This window comes from Rutilus rutilus (assembly GCF_951802725.1).
Source record: "Rutilus rutilus genome assembly, chromosome: 22".
Taxonomy (NCBI): Eukaryota; Metazoa; Chordata; class Actinopteri; order Cypriniformes; family Leuciscidae; genus Rutilus; species Rutilus rutilus.
Window position 1 is genome coordinate 17,540,667 of NC_140227.1, and position 20,474 is coordinate 17,561,140.

The following is a 20,474-nucleotide window of genomic DNA, read 5'->3' on the forward strand; positions in this document are numbered from 1 at the left end:
GAGTTCGGACCGAAGAGTGAACTCTGACCCGAGCTGTATGGATTATGATGGATGGATGCGCTTTTTTGGGCTTCAAAATCTCAGTTACTATTCACTCCCAGAATATTTTTTAAATATATCTCCAATTGTGTTTGGCTGACAGAAGAAAGTCATGTACACCCAGGATGGCTTGAGGGTGAGTAAATTATGGGATAATTTTCTTTTTGGGCAAACTAACCCTTTAAGGTTGCACCGATAATACAATTCTGACCAGTACAATTAAATGATCATAATGACTGATAACCCACAAATAGCTGATATTAAAATGTAATGCTATTTCGTTAAATGGATTGAAAATAAAAATAAAAAAATAACAAAAAAGATCAAAATCCAATCTGGTACTGATATACTAGTGTTCAAAAGTTTGGGGTCGAAAAAGGTTTTGTAATGTTTTTGAAAGAAGTCTCTCTCTTATGCTCACTGAGGCTGCATTTATTAGATAAACTAATATTTGATCAATGTAATGTGTCTTTGCTGATTAAAACTATTAGTTTATTTAAAAAACAAAATAACAATTGTACTGACCCCAAACCTTTGAATGGTATAGTATATATTAAGCAGCGTCCCTATCAAGAAAACTGTCTATTCCTCGAGATGTATTCCATTTTAAATTCTCTCACTCCTAAATGTAAAATAATGAACTGTGATTGGTTGGTTTAAAAGTCAGCCAGATGGTTGTATCCTGTTTAAGTGGGTGCTTTTTGGCCCTTTTTGATTACATATTTCTGCTTTTATAAATCTAGTACACTTTCTTTCTCACTTTTTCTTACTGTGGTACTGGTTTCTTTTGGTGTTCCAAGCCTGGGAATGTGAAAAGGGTCTTGCAATGTGGACCTGACTTTATGGAGATTGTTAAAGGGGTCATATAATGCCATTTTTGTACAAGCTAATATGATTCTTTAGAGTCTAAATTAAAAGTTTGTAATATACTTTAATTAAAAATTCTCATTAGTATTGTAAGAAAACACTCATTTTACTCAGTTCAGATTTAGGAACATCAAAATGACTGCTGTGTTCCTTATTGCACCCAAGAACAGAACACCACAATCGCTTAGACGCCATTCTGCTCATAGACAGTGCTCCAGCGTATCAACAATGACCGCGCCGGCGGGTCTGTGTTGAAACGCTGCTGTCAATCAACAATCGTGGGAGGGGCGTCCGACCGTGTGACGTCACAAGATCGAACGGCTTGATTTGAAATGGGGGAAAACATATAAGAAGATTTAATAAAAAACACTGGATGGATTTTTATAATTTTATGATGGTTGTGTACAGGCACTGCCAACACACATTTCAGTACAATCAACTTGTAAAAGTGCATGTACCATTATATGACCCCTTTAAAAGTCTTACTACTTGAGTGTAAAGCAAGGGAAGAGTGAGAGAATAGGCTGTTCAGTCAGTGTTCCTGAATGAGAGCTTGTGCACTTGAGATGAAGAGAGAATGACAGGAATGTGTCCAGACAGAGACAGTCTCGGGTGAGAGGTCTGTGTCGATCATGAATATGAAGTCTGTGACATCTGCTTTTCCCTCAAGGGCCACCAAAATCAGCTGTCTGTTAACCCTCATCTGACACTTCCACTCAGCTTTTTCTCTCTGTCTTGAATTTTGGAAGAGGAAGTTGAGATAGAAATGTCAAGGTTACCTGCTTTTGGTGGAAAACCGCTGTCTCTACAGTCCAGAGACAGCAAAAGTGAATGAAAGAAACAAAGAGAGACAGACTTAAGAGGAATGGAGAGACTCGCGTGTGTGCATGTGTGAAATGAGAGAAAGCATTAAATACCAGCCTATGACTGTTAAAGAAAGAAGTTCCTCCTCATAGAAAGTTACAGTTTGAGAGAGTTTTGCACACAAATCCCTTTCAGAACCTCAGAGCTTCAAATTCCGGTTTTGCCTGTACACAGGGCATTCAGTCAGAGCCTAGCACTCGGATTATTAATTTGATGAATTGAAAGCGCTTTTATCTGTCTTGTGTAAATGCTTTTAACAGGGCCATGAAATTGCTGCATGCCAATTGCAAGGCCAGAGCCTGTTGTATTAAAAATGTCCCCATTTGTCATTTGGGACAGTTACCAGCAGGTAAACAAAAGAGTATGCACTGCTTATTTGTTTATGACTCATCAATAGAACTGCCGCCTAGCTGTTTTCAGTAAAGCAAAAAAAGTTGTCCGCTAGGATTTGATGGCCTACTGAACTGACGTCACATAACTTATATGCGCAAACTGCAGGAAGCAAAATAAGATGGCAGGACAGAAATGGCCTGTTTTATATCTGGCTTATATGTGGCTTAGGCCTACTGCAATGCATTTTTAAAGCACAACCAGAGATCAATAGTAAGTATTTTATTCTGCTATAGTTCAGATTTTTACTTGCCCTGCCAACATTTATATTTACAGAAAAAACTGCATGTTTAATTCTAAGGTTCAAAGAAAGGGTGGGAAATGAACACTTAATGCTAAACTTTGACTGTTTTTTGGTGCAAAATACCTTGACTAACATTATATGGTGGTAAGGGTAAAAAGATTTAAAAAAAAAAACATTTAAAACCGCTTTAATTATCATTGGAGTAATCCAAGTTCAGTGGTTCATGCTGGTGCACACCAAAGACATTCTCTAATGCCTGTGAAATGTGTCTGGAATGTTTTAAGTATTCTCTGTGCTCACACCTCACCTTTAATTGCTGGCCTTGATGTCAGGCAACAAATCCCACCACACACACACACCATTCCTTTTCATCAGCACTCACCCATCACTGGCCTACTAATTAGAGTAGAGTCCGAAGAAAGATCTAATGGGTAGAATTAAACATGATATACATTTCTTCATTCCTTTAAAACATATATACTGTACGCACACATACTCACATCTTAAAATTGCAGAATGTTTGGCCTATTAAAACACATTTCTTATTGCAGGAGATGCACTGCTGGCTCTACTGGTTTTCTGGAAAATTGATGTGTATGTGTATATATATGTGTATATATATCACAACTTGATTTTTTGTGGTAAATTATATAAAAAAAAAATTTATATATATAAAAAAAAATATATATATATATATATATATATATATATATATATATAAATAATAATAATAATAATAATAATTATTATTATTATTTTATCTATATATATATATATATATATATATATATATATATATATAATTTTTTTTTTTTTTACAAATAATTTACCACAAAAAGTCACGTTGAGACTCCTTTAAGAACCAAACGTAATGAAATTATCTGATGCTCGAGAGAGAATAAAACCTGTGGTTGTCATCGTTTTTCCCCCCATGAGGCTTGACCAATATCTGTTTTTTCTCTAGATGCTTCTCAGCTGTTCAGGTCTAAATGTCACGTTCGCAAACACTCAGTATAAAGTAGATTCATGCATCTGTAATGCTTGGAGTAATCAATTCAACACAATGTGCGTTTGCAAGCTGAATAGATCATGGCTTTGAGTTAGTGGCCAAAAGGTCCATTCTGTCTCCCTGAAGTGTGTGTGTGTGTTTATGTATTTACGTCAGTGTGGAATTACTAGCGCTGCGACATATAGAAGGCCATTTCTTGCCTCATTGCAATTCTTCCTGATGGTATTTATTAGAATCTGAAGCTTTGAGAAAGAAAGTGAGGGATGCTCCAGCTATGGATTGCGTGATGAAATGAAAAGGTGCGTTCTACTATCTGATCCGCTCCCTTTATGAGACATCAATCATGACAGCACACATCTTGATTTCCCCAGCAGTAATGAAACCGCTTCTACACAGGCATCAACTAGTCTGGTCTCATTAGCTGCTATACTCTAAGAATCCAAATAAGTGTGTTAAGGCTTAATTACACACTAAGATAAGAAAATACCAAAATATGTTGTGTTTTGGATGCTGATTCCCAACTGTCATCTTAACTAGCTTAACCAGTAGGACATTATTGGTCAGCTTCTTAAGAAATCTCATGCTTGCACCCTAAGATAACTATAACCATAACTTTATTACGCTGTAAAAAAAAAAAAAAAAAAGGCATAAAAACAATTTTTACTCAGAAATTGCTAGTACATTTCACAATTACAATGAAACGGCAAGTAACACATTTATTTAAACATGTAATTTTGAAGTATAAAGACTGAAATGGTATGTTCTTGTAAAATGTTCTCCAATAATTTTTGTTTTATTTTCAACTTCAAAAAATCATTTATTACAGTGTCCACACCACTGACGATAACGTTCTGTTTAATATATGTGCATGCTGTGTTCACGGTGCATGTCGTTTTAAATGCTTGAGCTCTTTAAAATCAGTGGCTTTCAAAGTTTTTTATCATTCATCATCTGGAAAAGATCATTCTGAAAGTGATTCCAACAATATATTTTCTCTTTCGTTATTGTTATAGTTGTGGTGTGGACTGCCCTATTCCTACAGAATTAGAGCGATTATTAAAACTTTACAGTTATTGTTGGCGTTATATTTATCGTTCTTGATGTGAACGGCCCTTAAATCAGCAGGGAAATGAATCGAAGCTTGTCTTTTCAGCATGGAACAGCATTGCAGTCTCGTTTCTCTTTTCTGGCTGGACAAATACATAGAGAGAAAGATAAACAACCATGATTGGTGGTGTGCGCCAAAGTAACTTGATTTAATGTTTTAAAAGGAAGGATTCCAGCAAAGTTTCTTTTTTGCACTTTTTGCATTATTTTTTTGATGATTTGTCCAACAGCAAAAATGAATGGTGTTGCAGACAAATACTCGGGATAGCAACAGTCCAAAAGAAGTGGTTGTCTGGCTCTAAATCAAACCAAGAGATTTTTTGTGAAAAATATGTTTAGGTAATGGTTGTGGGGAGCGTTTTCTCCCTGACTGCTCACCCTTTGGTTTGCTAAAAGGGGGAAGCATAGAACCCACCAATCGCATGATTTCACACCTTGTTTCCATGACGATGCTCTGCTGCACTTTGCGGTGGGGTTTCCTGTTAAAATGATGAAGCGGAGGGGTCTGTCTTGCACACAACATGCAGGCGCATCACATTCTGGAACAAATGCCAGCAGGCAGTGAGGACAGACAGACAGACAGACAGACAGGTGTTTTCAAGTCCACTCTGCATCTTATTCTTTCATTATGTGTTACCCTTGAATGATTTTTGATTGACATGTTTGTGTGGACCTTCTGAATCCACACAAGCAATGGAGGGGAAGTTGTGCAATAGCCATCAGAGCTGTGTGTGTGTGTGTGCGCGTGTGCATCGGTGTATGCACAGGGCTATTTTAACATCACTCCATGGCCTGTCACCTCCAATTGAAGGCCATGTCATGTTAAGACTATTCCAGTGTACACACAACAACCGTACACACATAAGCTGTGTTCTCTAGTGAGCAGCCTACATAGGCAGCTGTAATAGTCCATTTTGTAAAACACAAGGAATGTCATGAGAACAATTTGAAACGCTCTATATTGGCAGCAACTGCACACAAATAACGCTTCACATTGGAGGCTGAACTAACAATTGATCAGAATTTATTTCTTTTCAGTAACGAGTGCAGTATAGTTATTGTAAGTTAACCAAAATGTATCTTGGTCCACCGTCTTACACTTTTATTACTGCTACTTAACAGTATTTTTTAACATCTCTCTTAACATCTTAACTTAACATCTCTCTCACTTTCTTCCATCTTGGATTTATCTCAAAGTGTGTCAAAATACAATATTGGATAAAATAATATATTTTAATTATACTTGAAGGTTTTTTATTGATACTTTTCAGTACTGAATTAAGTTTAAGTGTATTTATAATCAACATCTACATAAATATAAAGTTCCACCGGTGGTGTGGACACTAATATAATTATCGTTGTTAACTTTATAGTTAACATTCTTGGTGTGAATGGGCCTTTACACTGAACAATTTTTATTGATATTTTTCAGTATTGACGAAAGTGTGGTTATAATCTCTCACGCTTTGTCCGCCATCTTGAAATGATGACAGAACTTGTTAAAGTTCACCCAAAAATGAAAATTCTGTCATCATTTACTCACCCTCATGTTGTTACAAACATGACTTTCTTTCCGCTGTCGAACACAAAATATATTTTGAAGAATGTTGGTAATCAAACAGTTGTGAGACACCATTGACTTCCATAGTATTTTTCTTAATATGGAAGTCAATGGGGACCAGAAACTGTTTAGTTACCCATATTCTCCAAAATATCTTCTTTTGTGTTCAACATAGGGAAGAAATTCATACAGGTTTGGAACAACTCAAGGGTGATTAAATTATGACAGAATTTTCATTTCTGGGTGAATTATCCCTTCTCCATAAATGTAATGCTGCAATTTTGCAGCAGGCAGCTTAATTAAATTGCCTACCTTTTTTAACAGACTTCACTGTTTGTGATGCCCTAGAATGCTGCCAAATAGGGATCTGACGAGTTTTTGGAACTGCACAATAGTCTTGCATGAAAATGGTTTTGTGTCTGCTGTCACACTCTCCGCACTAGATTCATCCTGCGGCCGCTCCTGGGAGACTGTCTCTCATTCCTCTGTGTGTCAGACTACATCATTGACAGATGGTCCTGACCGTCAGAATCTGTTCCTATCATCCTGGCAGAGGAAAATGGTTCCAGTACAAACCCTTCGCTCTCTTCATGCCCTTATGCACATGCATGTGCGCATGCAGTGCACCATAATCTTCTCCTGCTAAACCTTCTTATTAGCCTCCTCTGTGCCTGACGTGATTCCCACTGACCTGTCACCTCTAGTCCTGCTGATTAACTCCTGCATGTTCAACATACAGTAGTTATGGAGGGAGCTCACATGCCACTTGGGTTTTATTAACTGGCTTAGTTTCTCACACCAACAATAATGTTCATTTGAGTTTGATTTTGGACATGAGCTGAATTACTTAACCCAGTTTTCTTGACGACTTTGTGCAGAACTGAAATATAGCTAATCTCAGTCAGTTGTCGTTTCTTTGATGTTCTGCTCAAACCTCTAAATAAATGATGAATTGGTGGAGATGTTGAGCTGATATGGTATCAGTCCTGCACAAAGGAAGGAGGAGCGAAATGGCAAGGGTCTTGAAACTACCTCAAAGTGCTTGACTAGGATTTGAAACAGGTTTAAGAGTTAAGCAGCAATCACAATAAGAGTCATCCACTTTTAATGCATTGGTCACTTTGTTTGCTTTTCATTCAGCAAGCAGCACTGGTTTATGGGATTCAGATAAAGCCATTATGTGCCCGGTAAAGCGAAATGGATTGATTGATTACAAGGTATTAGGCAGCATCTCTCCTCTATAAGCAACGACCTCCAGACACTCAACTGGGTTATAAAATAAGACCAGCACAGATCTACTCTTAATCTCATAAAATAGCATAGATTCATTCGTTTTCTTTAATGCATTCTTGTTGCTGTGCCACTGTGGAATAGTTTGTCTGAGCAGGGAGAATATTATAGAAATTACACTTGAGGTCATCATAAGAATTATCAACGTTTAGCCAAATCAATATTACAATTACCATTGTCAGAAGTTTCAGAAAAATTGCTCTACCAAACAAACCATTGTGTGAGATTTAAAGTGAATACATACAGAGAAAAATGAAGAGAGTGTGTTAGCAAAGAGGGAGTGTAGCAATGCTGCAGAAACTTTTAACAATTAATGGAGTGTAGTGGAGACTGGCATAGAGAAGAGAGGGAGGCGGAAGACTGCAGAGGACGATTGTGTTTGTTTTGGGGATAATGAGTCAGGTTGGGGGCAAGGCTTTATGGGGCAGGTCAATTTGCAATGGAAAGGACGATTGAATACCTGAAGTTGTATCAGAATAAAGAGTAGAAGCGTTTTGTTGAAAGAGAGAACTATGTGCTCAGGACAGACTGGACGCTTAAATGGCGCAAGTGCGCATGTGTGTTATCGTGGGCGCGCTCACACGCAGACGACTTGCTCTCAAGGGAACGGCTTCATAGTAAGCAGCCTTATTTCCAGGCCAGACTGGAATCAGAGGACCGATCAGGATCCCAGGTGCGAAATCACAACTTATGATCACACTAATGAATCTTACCGACATTAGTTTTTCATCTATTTCCTTTTTTTTTTTTTTTATGCAATAAATGACGTTCACATCTATTTATGTATGAATGCATAATTTATGCATGGCCTGTCATACCCAGCGTTTCTGATGGAGGCGTGGGAGGGGGCGATGGCACATCAGCGCATGTAGAAGTGGGAGGGAATCAGTGTTCGGAGGAGGGAGTACGATGGTAAAGCGAGCACGAGAACGGTCGTATCGGGGAGAGAGTAGCAGAGAGAAGCAGCAAACACATGAAGACGGAGCGAGGGTGATGCACATCGAAACAAGGAGGGGGAGGGCAAAAAAGAAGGAAGGAGAGAGAGAGGGAGAGAAAAAAGAGAAGCTCAAAAGACAGGAGAATCAAGGACTGGCTCTAGATGCAGGATCCTTCGGCAACAACATCGCGAGGGGCAGGGACGCTGGAAAATGGTTTCAGTAAGAGGGGAACTGACCGTTGCCTATAATTTAATGTTCAGTATCTTGGACTCCTTCTCCATGGGTAATAGCTTAGCACCTGTCTGGGCATAAGCCCCTCTCTGTTTCTCTTCCTGTGTCTCATTCGTTCTCTCTATCTTTCGCTCTCCTCTTTTTCTGTCTTCATCTCTCGCGCAGTGTCTGGTAGGTTTGAAGGGATTTTTCTCCCTGGATTGAAATGTCTGGAATCATGTCATTCCAAATCTTTCGTAGACATAAAAGGAAATATTTTGCAGAATGCCCATACAATGGAAGTGACTTTCATGATATGGAAAATGGCAGCTGGGACATTCTGTTAGATATCTTCTTTTGTGTTTTACATAAGAAAGACCAAACTGTTCCTTTAAGTTCATGGGGTCTGCTTAGCATTTAATCAGGGTAATGGGGGTCGGTCCTCTGATGCGGATAGTCCGCGCTGCCCTCTTTATGGTTTGTGCTGTCGGAGTAAAGGAACGAGAGAAGAAACGGAAAGAGAGACGGGGCTACGCGCCCTGATTGGAGTCATCCATCTGTCTTGGGATTACTTTCAGATTTGTGCCTGTGGGGAAGGTGAAATCTTTGTGTGCGTACAATTAATATTTCTGTCTCTTTCGCTTTCTGTAGGGGTGGCACCTGCGAAGAAGAGCCCCAAACTGGTGAGTACAGATGTTTCATTCTCAGTCTGTTCTTTCCTCTTCACCACCTTTTTTTTTTTTAATTATTAATCTTCTCCACATTGTTTCTGATTGCTTTTGCTCATTGTCTGTGGCATTGGTCTAGTGTTCAAAAGAGGTTTTACAATGTCACTGCTCAGGCAGAGAGAATCTGATATGCACTTCAATGCAAACACTCTGTCAGTGGACGGTGAAACCATGTGGTCGGGGTTGGGAGGATGGTGTTCACCCCTGGGAGGAGGGCTGATTTTATTGGTCACATGGGCATCCTGTAATAGCCCTCTAATGATTTACAGAAAACAGCGAAACCAGCAGGTCCATCCTTGGAGCTTCAGGGGCAGAATAGCAAAAAAATGTGCTTAATGTTTTGTGTTCACCAGCCTGTTGATGGTCTGAGGGTTTGAGCTCGAGTTTGTGGACAGTAGAAACAATAATCAGTGTTCTTCTGTTAAAATGGCAGCCTTGTTTTTTTGGTTTTTTTTTTTCAAGTCCATGCTTGTATGAGTCCTCAATGCCAGACAAGCGTCTCTCAAATCTCAAATGGCCTCTGTTTTATTTGGATGGATTTATTAGCTACTTATTGAATTGTGGTTTGAATATTTTTTTTATTTTTTTTATTATTGCTGAATTTCTGGTTGTCTGCTGTACAGATTCATAGGTTGTGCTGGGATGCAAAAGGATGTAGAGCTGTATGCGTGGGTTTAAAAAAGAAGACTTAGTGGAGGAGAGAACATTAAAAAACCCAACCCTTCTGGAAGCATGTCATTGTTAAATAATGATTTATTACTTGGAATAAACATTTTAAATTAAAACATGGTTTGAAAATATTTATAGAATAATTAGTATATACAATGGGGTGAAAATGCTTCTATTTTGCATTTTATCATTTAATTGTGCAGATTTTACAAATTAAACTGTCAGCATGACAGTTTGGGTGACAACTATCACAGCACTCAAGCTGTAAGTTTGTGTAAAACACGATAATCATGTTATCCAGCTTAATTTGACCATGATTCAAAGAGCATCTGACCATCTGTACAAAGGAGTCACATGATCAGACACTGTCATTTGCTTATTCGATTAGTGACCTAGTAACAGTGCAGAATTATATTTCTTATTCATTTTAATGTTGTATTGTTGACAGTTTTCTAAGTATGGTTACTAAGTATGGTCACTAAAATATGGTTGATTTGCATATGCATAGTTTTAGTGTCTGAGACTTTTAGACCCCACTTTTTAATATGTGTATTATAGTCATTTCAGTGTTAATTTTCATTTTGAAGCCTATTATATTAATATTATTGAAAAGAATTGTATGCGCTCAAAAAAAGAAGAGCCAGTGAGTTCTCAGGTGCATAGAACAAAAGATGTTATGTCAATCAAGCAGCTGAAGTTGCCTGCACACTGAAAAAATGCAATCAGACCAAGAAAGGTCTATACAAAATGTATAAAAGTAAAAAGCTTAAAATGTGATAACTGAAGCAAAAATACTGAGTTGAGTTGCTTGGAGGGTATTTGTTGAGAGGGTGAGGTTGAATGATAGTTGAATGCGTTGATTTAATTCTTGGCTTGAATGAATCCTGACAGAATTGTTATAGAGAGTTTTGCGTCATTCTGTCCTTCAACTCTTCTACTCGTTTCTTTTTTTTTTTTTTACTTGCCTTCTCCCCATTTATTCAATTCTTGCACTCCATCTTAAAGACGATGTTGTGGTGCTTTTGTTTTCTTCTCTATTCATGTTTCCTCTCATTTTTTTCCCCCCACACAGCAACAGTTGGAGCGCAAGGACAGTCAGGGCAGCTCCCAGCACAGCGTGTCCAGTCAGCGCAGCATCCACACCGACTCTCCCCTCCACGCCTCCCAGGCCCTGCTCAACGAGTCAGCCGCACCACCTCCACCCTCCCAGCCCCTGCCAAGCCTGCCCCAGGACCCTCCAGTAGACGGAACTCTCCAGAAGAAACCAGATCCCTTTAAAATCTGGGCCCAATCCAGGAGCATGTATGAAAGTAGGCGTAAGTAATATGGGATTCTGGTGGCGGGTGCATTGGCAGCGGATCACTGGGTTTATGTTTGGTTGGTATTGGGATATCAAGTTTGGTTAGTTGGTTGGGAACAGGCTGTATTTCTTGTTTGATTGTTCTGCTTTGCCATTAAGCTAAATATTAACATCTAGATCAACATTTTGGGGATTGAAAATGTTTGTTGGTGAAAAAATTATCTAACCTTGGTGTAAACAAAAATAATGCATGGTTGGTTTGGTCTAAAATTAAGGCAGTTGTCTTTATATATCAATGTGATTTTAACAGTTGATGCAAATTTTAACAGTCAATCTATACACCAACAAAATTCACATTTTTATCCAAACATTATATTAATGGTTTCTCAATATTAAGTATATTAAATAGTGACGTTAGGTAATTTGTGCGTTTCAAATGTGGCGAGACCGCTAAAAATTCCATTTACATCAAACATCCTTTTGAACACGGCTGTAGTCTTTCAGGATCCAAATAGCTGTCCAAGCCTAATGTAAAGCATTAGCCGTCAGTTCGAATCCCCTGTGTTTGTTGTGATCAGAGAGCTGTGTTCAGATGAACCTGTCATCTGTATTTCCAAAGCTATTCATTAGCCTTTCCCATTCCTTCTTTCCTTCACTTTGCTTTTGCCTACTCACTCACCGCCAGTGAGAAGCCAACATGAACACTGAGGCACTTCTGACCAATTACACTTCTCCCTGCCATCAGTGCGTTCACACGCTCCAGCGCGCTCTAGAACACATCTTTTTGACAAATGTGCATATAATTGGTAGTGGTGGAAGACAGTGAATCCAATACTACTTTCATGTGCGCCAGAGAGCAGAGGGGCTAATTAACAAGAATATCTTTCAGCGGATGTTAAGAGGCTGTGGAATGGAGCACTCCAATGTTTGGGTTGGAAAAATTGTGCTAACTTGGAGTGTCTTCATTATCTCTGTTTTTGTTAGGGTTTCTCATTATTAAGTCTCTTAAGGAGGAGGATGTAGGGACTATATGGATGGGAATCATTCAGAATTGGGTTCGGACATCTCTTAACTATTACAGTTCTTTAAAGGGGTCATCGGATGCAAAATTCACTTTTATATGGTGTCTGCATATAAATTGTGTATTTGCAGTGTGTGGACACAAAATTGAGGATTTTTTTAATCCTCAAAAAGCCTAAACACACTCAATAATCAGGCCGTTTGAATTTTCTGAGCACTATGATGTCATTATGCTCATGCTTCGCCCTCGACCACTGACGGACTGTCCCGTATTAGCATATTTCTGCCCTCAGCCATTCGACACCCCCATGGAAGAAAGGGGTGGGTTGAGCAATTGCTCATTATCATTTAAAGAGACATGCACCGAAACAGGTCACTGTGAACAAAGCTTTTTTTGAGGAGTTAAAAAGGGTGTTGTTTTACACAACCATTGAGGAATTTTAACCAAAGTATATTACAAACTTTACATGAACACCCTAAAGAATCATACCAACTTGTGGAAAATGGGTATCCGAATGACCCCTTTAAGTGTTCCATTAACAATTATTTTAACTACTCTTCCTTAATGGGAAATTTTTTTATTTAGTAGACAAAAGATATAATTTCAATAATAAAGTTAAAACTATAATATACTAAAAATAATTTACTCTTTAGAGTCATTCATTTGGGAATTGGTCTAATTCGCCATATGTTTTTTTGATTCTCTAAAAACTCATTGAAATAATTAATTTGGGAGTTGATTGACTAAAAAGAACCAAATCATTAGAATCATTTGTTTGAAAATCAGGCTTCACTGGTTGAAGTGTATGTTTTTGAGTCACTTTACAGAACCGGCTAATGGGAGCCCGTTCCATAATCAGACTGTTGCGGTCCTTGAACGGATTGAGAAATAAATCATTGACGTTTGATTGGGTTTTTTGGACCAGCTTGAAAACATTCAGTTCAATAAACTCAATGAGCAGCTGCATTGAGAGGCTTTAACACAAATGAATGTAAGGTCTATGCCATAATGCACAATTTGCAGAGTCTGACACAACCGTCCTTGCTTCTTAATGGAGATCGAACGGTGTGGGAAAATTGCCCATGCAAGCAGCCATTTTGAATGGCTCTGGAGCCATTCTACTTCCTGTCTCTGTTACAGTAAATTGCTGTACATCTGGTTAGACTGGAGACGGAGGTCATTGTGTCTGGCAGCTGCTCCACACGTCCAGTTGCATTTCAATAGCTTTGCAGCAGAATCACGAATCCAGAGCATTTGTTGTTAGCTTACGTTAACCGAAGCCCATTCTTAAAGGTAAGCACATTTAAAAAAAGATCTCCGGTAAAAGCTGCCTAGAGCCACGGTTTCCAGCTCTCTCTGCTTAACAGGCATAAGCGTCCCCTGACAGAACATCATGTGATGCATTGGAGAGCTACAGGGTCAATAATGTAAAACCTGACAGATTGCTGATGTCTGCAGGACTTTAAGTCTAAATGAGGGGGAAGCTCTGCTGGTGCTTGTCCTGACTGATTTGACATGGAAGTGCTGTGGTGGAGACGGCACACAGGCGTTGGTGTAAGCTCAAGGGCACATCTGCTTCAAAAGACCTCTGGATTCTCTCTTCTGCTTCACTTGATCTGTAATATAGATTTAAGCACGTGTGTCAGTGCTTATAATTTTCTCAGATGGAAATTCCTGATAAACGGATTGTAATATGTGAATTAATTGGAGCTGAGTAGTCTTCATATTACATCTTCATTGGTGTGAACCAATTAGAAAAAAATCCAGATGTGTGAGAACTAGATGCAATCATGAAAGCGACATTGTTCGCTTTTCCTTGAACCAGCAGCCATTCTTGAAAGAGGCAGGATCGGGATAATCAAAAGCTTGTGCGTCATTCTGCAGGTGAATTGATCTCGGTCTCAAGCTATTTTTCTTCCTTTTCAGTACCTGATTACCAGGAGCAGGATATTTTCCTGTGGAGAAAAGATACCGGCTTTGGATTCAGGATCCTGGGAGGCAATGAACCTGGCGAGCCGGTAAGTTCAAAGAAATGAGTGCAGGCCTCATTTGTGCAGTTCTGCTGTGGTTATGGGTAGATGACATAAAGTTATTTCCTGTGGTTTGACGTTGTAGGCCATCTAAACCAATTTTAAATATAATTTAGCTAAATATTTTATAATTATTTTACATGCTGCTGTCACACTGCCTACATGGATTTTTTTTAAACACATTTGTCTTACCGCAGGGCCATTTAAAATGAAATGATGAAGGCAAACAGTTTTAAAATTGGTTAAAAAAAAAAACACGTACCACTTACAGGACCTAAAATATATATTATATTATATTATATTATATTATATTATATTATATTATATTATATTATATTATATTATATTATATTATATTATATTATATTATATTATATTATTCTAACTCAACACCATTATTTGTTTAAATTAAAAAAACATTACTACTACTATTTATTGTCTTGTATGGATTTGTCCATTTGTCATAAATATAGTATAGTATTAATAATAAATATACAATAAATATAGTATTTATATTATTTAAAAAAAACTATTTTATTTTTATATTTTTAGTTTTCATTTTAGTTTTCGTAATTTTGTTGTACTTTTGCCATTATTTGATTTTATTAGATTTTTGAATATTTAATTTAGCTTTATTTATTTTTATTTCAGTTTTAGTAATTTTAATACTTCAACTTATTTCAGTTAGTTGTCAAGGCTGTTGTTAGTTGTCGTCTTATTTAATCAAATATTCATCTTTTTAAGGTTATTTCAATTAATTAAAACAATTTTAATAGTTACTTTTCAAAAATATTTTATAAAAACGTAACAACATTAATTATTAATTGGTTTATATTAATTAGTTATAATACCAGACAGATTCTTTTTTATTTTTTTTAATGCCTGTGTATAAAAACACTCACACTCTTTGACTTTTCCAAAGTCACCCAACAAATATAGACCCTTTGAAGATTTTCCAAATGTAATAGTCCAAGCATAACCAAGATCTCACAATCAGTCTTCACATCTTGTGCATGATACCCATTCCTATGTGAAATGTGCACATTACAAACACTCCGCTTTTGGCAAAACTTGTTCCCAGTGAAAGCATCTGCCCTGTGTGTGTAGGTTGACAAAGGCTTTGATGTGTGCAGCACAGCCTCGATCAGTCAGAATATATCTCAGACCACCAGTTCTTCCCTTTAATGAGGCCACGTTGCATCTTTGAACTGATGAGCCGGTTTCTCGGACTCTAGTCCTTGTAGAATGAAAAACGAGCTGTCCACAATACTGCTCCTTTCGGCTGGCATAAGGGATGAAAAAAATTCCATAGAGGTTTTACTATTTGGAGAACATTTCACAAACATTAGACTTAAAATAATCAACATTTCAGTGTTTCAGTGAAGTTAAACCCCTTGACACGACACTGACACAGACCTCGAAAAGTGGTCAAGGGTTGAAGTTCAGTTTGGCCAAGGCAGATTTGTTTCAGAACTCTTGTTAACTCTCTTTTTGTGTCTGTTTGTACAGATTTATATTGGCCACATTGTGAAATATGGAGCTGCCGATGAAGATGGGCGTCTGCGATCAGGAGATGAGCTAATTTGTGTGGATGGAACGGCTGTTGTGGGAAAATCCCATCAGCTAGTCGTTCAACTCATGCAACAAGCCGCAAAACAGGGTCACGTCAACCTGACTGTGAGACGCAAGACTGGATATGGATGTAAGCAGGCTCCAAAATAATATTATTGTTGAGACAAATTACGGGCCATAAATATTTATTACTAGTCATGAAACTGCATTTTACATTTTTATTGAAAAATATATTTTGTCCCTGTGACAACAGAATTATGTTAGCTGTTTTTCTTTATTTTATACTTCATTATTTTGCAAAACCGGTCAATGGGTCACCTGCAGAGATGATGATAAGCCAGTGTCAGTCACTGTCACAAAAACGTTAAACCACATTTAGTTGCTCATATTTCCGTTTCGATGGCTTAATGCAGGAAATCTGCAACGTGTGTTAAACGTGGAGAAATGCATTTGAACCGTAGATGTCACTTACATTTGCAAAGTTTAAACTATTATTCTTGGATGTAATCTAACCATACATTCCTTATAAAGTTACTGACTGACTATTTGTTCATTTATTTTGTTTTATACACTACTGTTCAAAAGTTTATTTTTTTTTCAGCATCATTACTCCAGTCTTCAGTGTCACACGATCCTTAAGAAATCATTCTAATATGCTGATTTGGTGCTCAAGAAACATTTCGTATTATTATTAGTATTACAGCTGAAATAGAAATCCTTTGTAACATTCTTCGCGAATAACAGTATTTAAAAAAATAAATAAAAATCTCTTACTGACCCCGAACCTTTGAACAACATTGTACATTTTATGTATTAATAATTCAGAGTCATTGCCCCCCAGAGTCATTGCAGTATTTCATGACCAGAAAAGATAATCTGTACCTGAAGTACAGTATAATATGTCATTCATATCAGTATGTTAATTCCAGAGGAAGTGTTAATTCCAGCTTACATGTTGCACTCTACATCCCTTACGTAATGACCAGCATGACTAGTGGAATTGTGAATTATGCAGGATTTTGCGGCCTGATTATCCATTCCTATCAGACAGAGTTTATTTAAATGAGAGTTCATGGCATTAATGAGGGTACGCCTGCTGACTCTGGCTAATTAATCTATGCGGGGCTCTGAGTCCCATATGTCAGGTTTCAAAGTATAAGTTAACCTTGTTCACTTATCCAGGATCACCTACCTAAATACAAGAGCAGAGCAAAGATATTTTATACATCCAGGGAAATTTTGCTTTTATCTAATTACATGTCCTAATTACTGTAGCTTGTTTCCACCATGGAATAAAAAATAAATACGATAATTGCAACTTTTTAGCTCACAGGTCTCATTTTTTTTCTGGCAACTGCGAGATTATACATCACAATTCAGACTTTGTTTCAAGTTTATATCTCGCAATCCAGACTTTAAAACTCCAATTCGGACTTTATATCTCCAGTATTCGGAGAAAAAGTCACAATTGCGAGAAATAAAGTCAGAATTGTGAGATATAAACTTGTAATTGCGCGAAAAAAATTCGCCACCTCTCACCTTCTCACCTGAATTGAGTTTATATTCAGATTTTCTCACAATTGTGTGATATAAACTCGCAATTACAATTATAGATCTCACAATTGCACGAAAAAGTCAGAATTGCGAGATAAAAAGTCACAATTACCTTTATAAAAATATAATTATGTGGCAAAAATAAGTTTACATATTTAACCAACTTATGCCGTTCAGAAGCATGTTTGGTGCATAGATTATAAACGTGATTGAGTTCCAGCCTTTGCCTGTCCTGAAGTGGTTTCTCCTTGACTTGCAGAACATAAATCTCTCAGATTGACCTTCCTAACCCTCCCCCAACCCTCTTCCTCCTCAGTGGCAAAGGTGGATGGTGAGATGCCTCCTTCTCCAGCCTCCTCTCACCACAGCAGCACACAAGCCCCGTCTCTAACCGAGGAGAAGCGCACGCCACAGGGCAGCCAGAACTCCCTCAACACGGTCAGCTCCGGGTCGGGCTCCACTAGCGGCATCGGCAGCGGAGGTGGAGGCGGCAGCAACAATACGGTGGTCCCCAATGCCATCCAGCCCTACGATGTGGAGATCCAACGAGGAGAGAACGAAGGATTCGGATTTGTTATTGTGTCGTCAGTGTCGAGGCCTGAAGCGGGAACCACTTTCGGTAAGTTTGTTGAATTGTTAAACTCTCATTAATGTATTTGGTTACACTTTATTTTAAGGTGTCCGTGTTACAGTGTAATTATATATTTAAGTACTGGGTAATAATAATTAACTACATGTGCTTACTATAGGGTTAGGGTAGGATTAGGTTTTGGTTGAGGGTTAATTGAATGTAATTATGCATAATTTACTCTTATTGCTATGGTAAATACATGTAACATATGTAACAAGGACACTGTAAAATAAAGTGTTACCATGTATTTTTTTTTAAATTAAATATCCAGACAGAATACATTTAATCTGCCTATAATTTTAGTTAACAAAAAACTAGTGTTCCTGTTGCTCAGCTGATGGGACCATGGTGCTAGCAATGCCGATGTCTTGAGTTTGATTCCCAGAAAGCACTAAAATGACTAAATGAATAGCTTGAATACACTGTGCATCACTTTGGATAAAATCGCCTGCCAAATGCATAAATGGGAACAAGCAATCACATATTTACATATTTGCATATTCGAGAGGAAAGGAGAGAAAGAGATTCACATTCTTCTGGGAGCTTTTTGCCTCTGAATGGTGCTTTGGTTGTGGTTTTCACTTTTTTTCACTTTTTGGTGGGTGTGGGTTCTTCGTATTTTCCTTACGCCAATCTGCATGTCCTGTGATTTTCTTATTTCGAAAGGCAGTGTGTTCGCAATGAAGCGGGGCCGATATCCACCCTCTCTTCTTGAGGCTGTATTTCCGCTCTACTTCCCAAAGCCAGACAAGTCTCCATTACACAAGATGGCTGTAGAGTTAGTGAAACAGCATTTACATTGTCCAAATCTCACTATTTAATCACAGCAGTTGCCAACAGCATTTGCCATCATTTTTCTTAACAATTGTAATTGATAGAGAGATCAAGTTAGTGAAAAGGCAAATGAAGTACGACATCCCATGTTTACAAACTCAGATCCTCCTTCGTCGTATTCACTCTTTAAACTCACAATAGCGCCGTTGGCAGCCTTCACGTAAGTGTACACTGGATCCAGCAGGCTCGATGATGACTCCACGTGGGAGTTTTGTTCAGAGCGTTGTGATGGAAGAGAGGAATGACAGATCCATGTTTGAGAGGAATAAAAGAGAGGGAGCAGTGCTTGGCACTCGTTTGCTACAGTAATGAAACGAGTTCCTAAGCCAAAGTCACTGTGAACGAGAACCTCAGAGCAAGCCTAGTTCCAGTCATTAGTATTACAATCAAACTACGAATCATCTTCATAGCAGTGTGACAAGCGTGACAGGCTCAATTTGATAGTTGTACTAAAAATCCTCTCCATCGCAGCATTTAAACGTGCAAGGTAAGACCACAATAAATGGGGATCAAACAATAGGGGCTTTCGCACCGGAGGACCCTTTTCATATTAGCGGAAGTACTCACTTTTTGTTGTGTTCACACCGCAGGAACTGGGAATGATTTGAGCTTTAGGAACGCTTTTTTGGGGGAACTAAATTAGCTCCTTCTTCAGAGTATGGTCTAAACCAGCACTATACAGTAGGAACTAACAGTGACGTAAATGTACACTGATTGACCGGACGCATGCGAAACCCTATTTAGAAAAACCCGCCATTTTTAAAAAAGCTGTGTAAACACACAGATTATAACCCATATATTTACTCCATGAACTAACTCTACGAACATGGAAAACAGTGACAAGTGGACCCCTCAACCTTTACACTAAGGAGAAAATCCAACGCAACTTTGAGGGGACCAAGCAAAACATGATAATGTATTTCTGCTCAGCTAGCGACATTGGGCATCAACTATAAAAACGCAGTGTTCAAGTAAAAAAAAAAATATATATTTTTTTTTAAACTAGACCTTAGACCTTACTTTTTTTTGCCATTTCACTGGCCTGCATCTAATGTTTCCATTCACACAGAAAATGCCTTCTGTGTGAATGGCACCTTAAGCTATTTTTGTTGCCATAAGTATACATATAACCTAGCAGATTTCCTGAGATATCACATAAACAGGCAAAGAAACGAGCCTTTTTTTTTGGCATCAGAAAACTAGCCAATCAGAAATGTGTCTTCTGACTGGAAAAAAATGTATGCATTTGCGAACCTTGAAAGGTGTTTTTTTTGAATGGAGGTCATTGTGGTTAAATTCAGCAAAATGGCAGAAATGAGCAAAACTGCTAACGGCACCTTTAGGGGTGCACTGCAGTAAGTAAACCACAAAAGGCAAATTTGAATAATCCTAATCCAGTCATTTTTCATAATTCATCACACAGGCAGTTATAGTACAATGCGGTTCTCTTAGGGAATTTCAAGAGTTTACACCTTTTTTTGCATAATGAATAATTCAAAAGCGGTGGTAATTATTCAAAGGATCTGAAGAGCGCTACAGAAATGATGCTCAGGGTGATCTAGCATGCATCCGAAAGTCTTTAATAACCCCCCCCCCCCCCCCCCCCCCCCCCCCCC

At 38.1% G+C, this 20,474-nt stretch overlaps 1 protein-coding gene across 10 annotated transcripts in view; it reads left to right on the forward strand.

Moving 5' to 3' along the window:
- The window catches only part of magi1b (membrane associated guanylate kinase, WW and PDZ domain containing 1b), a gene marked incomplete at its 3' end in the record, with an annotated part of 137,367 nt that overhangs the window by 106,895 nt on the left and 9,998 nt on the right, over window positions 1-20,474 (forward strand). For 9 of the 10 annotated variants that reach the window (XR_014625932.1, XM_084396112.1, XM_084396114.1 and 6 more), the window contains 5 exons: window positions 9,171-9,202; window positions 10,989-11,232; window positions 14,164-14,255; window positions 15,777-15,969; window positions 17,710-18,012. Coding sequence is in view for 9 of the 10 variants with exons in the window: in XM_084396112.1 (XP_084252238.1) it covers window positions 9,171-9,202; window positions 10,989-11,232; window positions 14,164-14,255; window positions 15,777-15,969; window positions 17,710-18,012 (864 nt within the window). The remainder of the gene's footprint in view (window positions 1-9,170; window positions 9,203-10,988; window positions 11,233-14,163; window positions 14,256-15,776; window positions 15,970-17,709; window positions 18,013-20,474) is intronic. The other variant, XM_084396115.1, reaches the window with a different exon arrangement.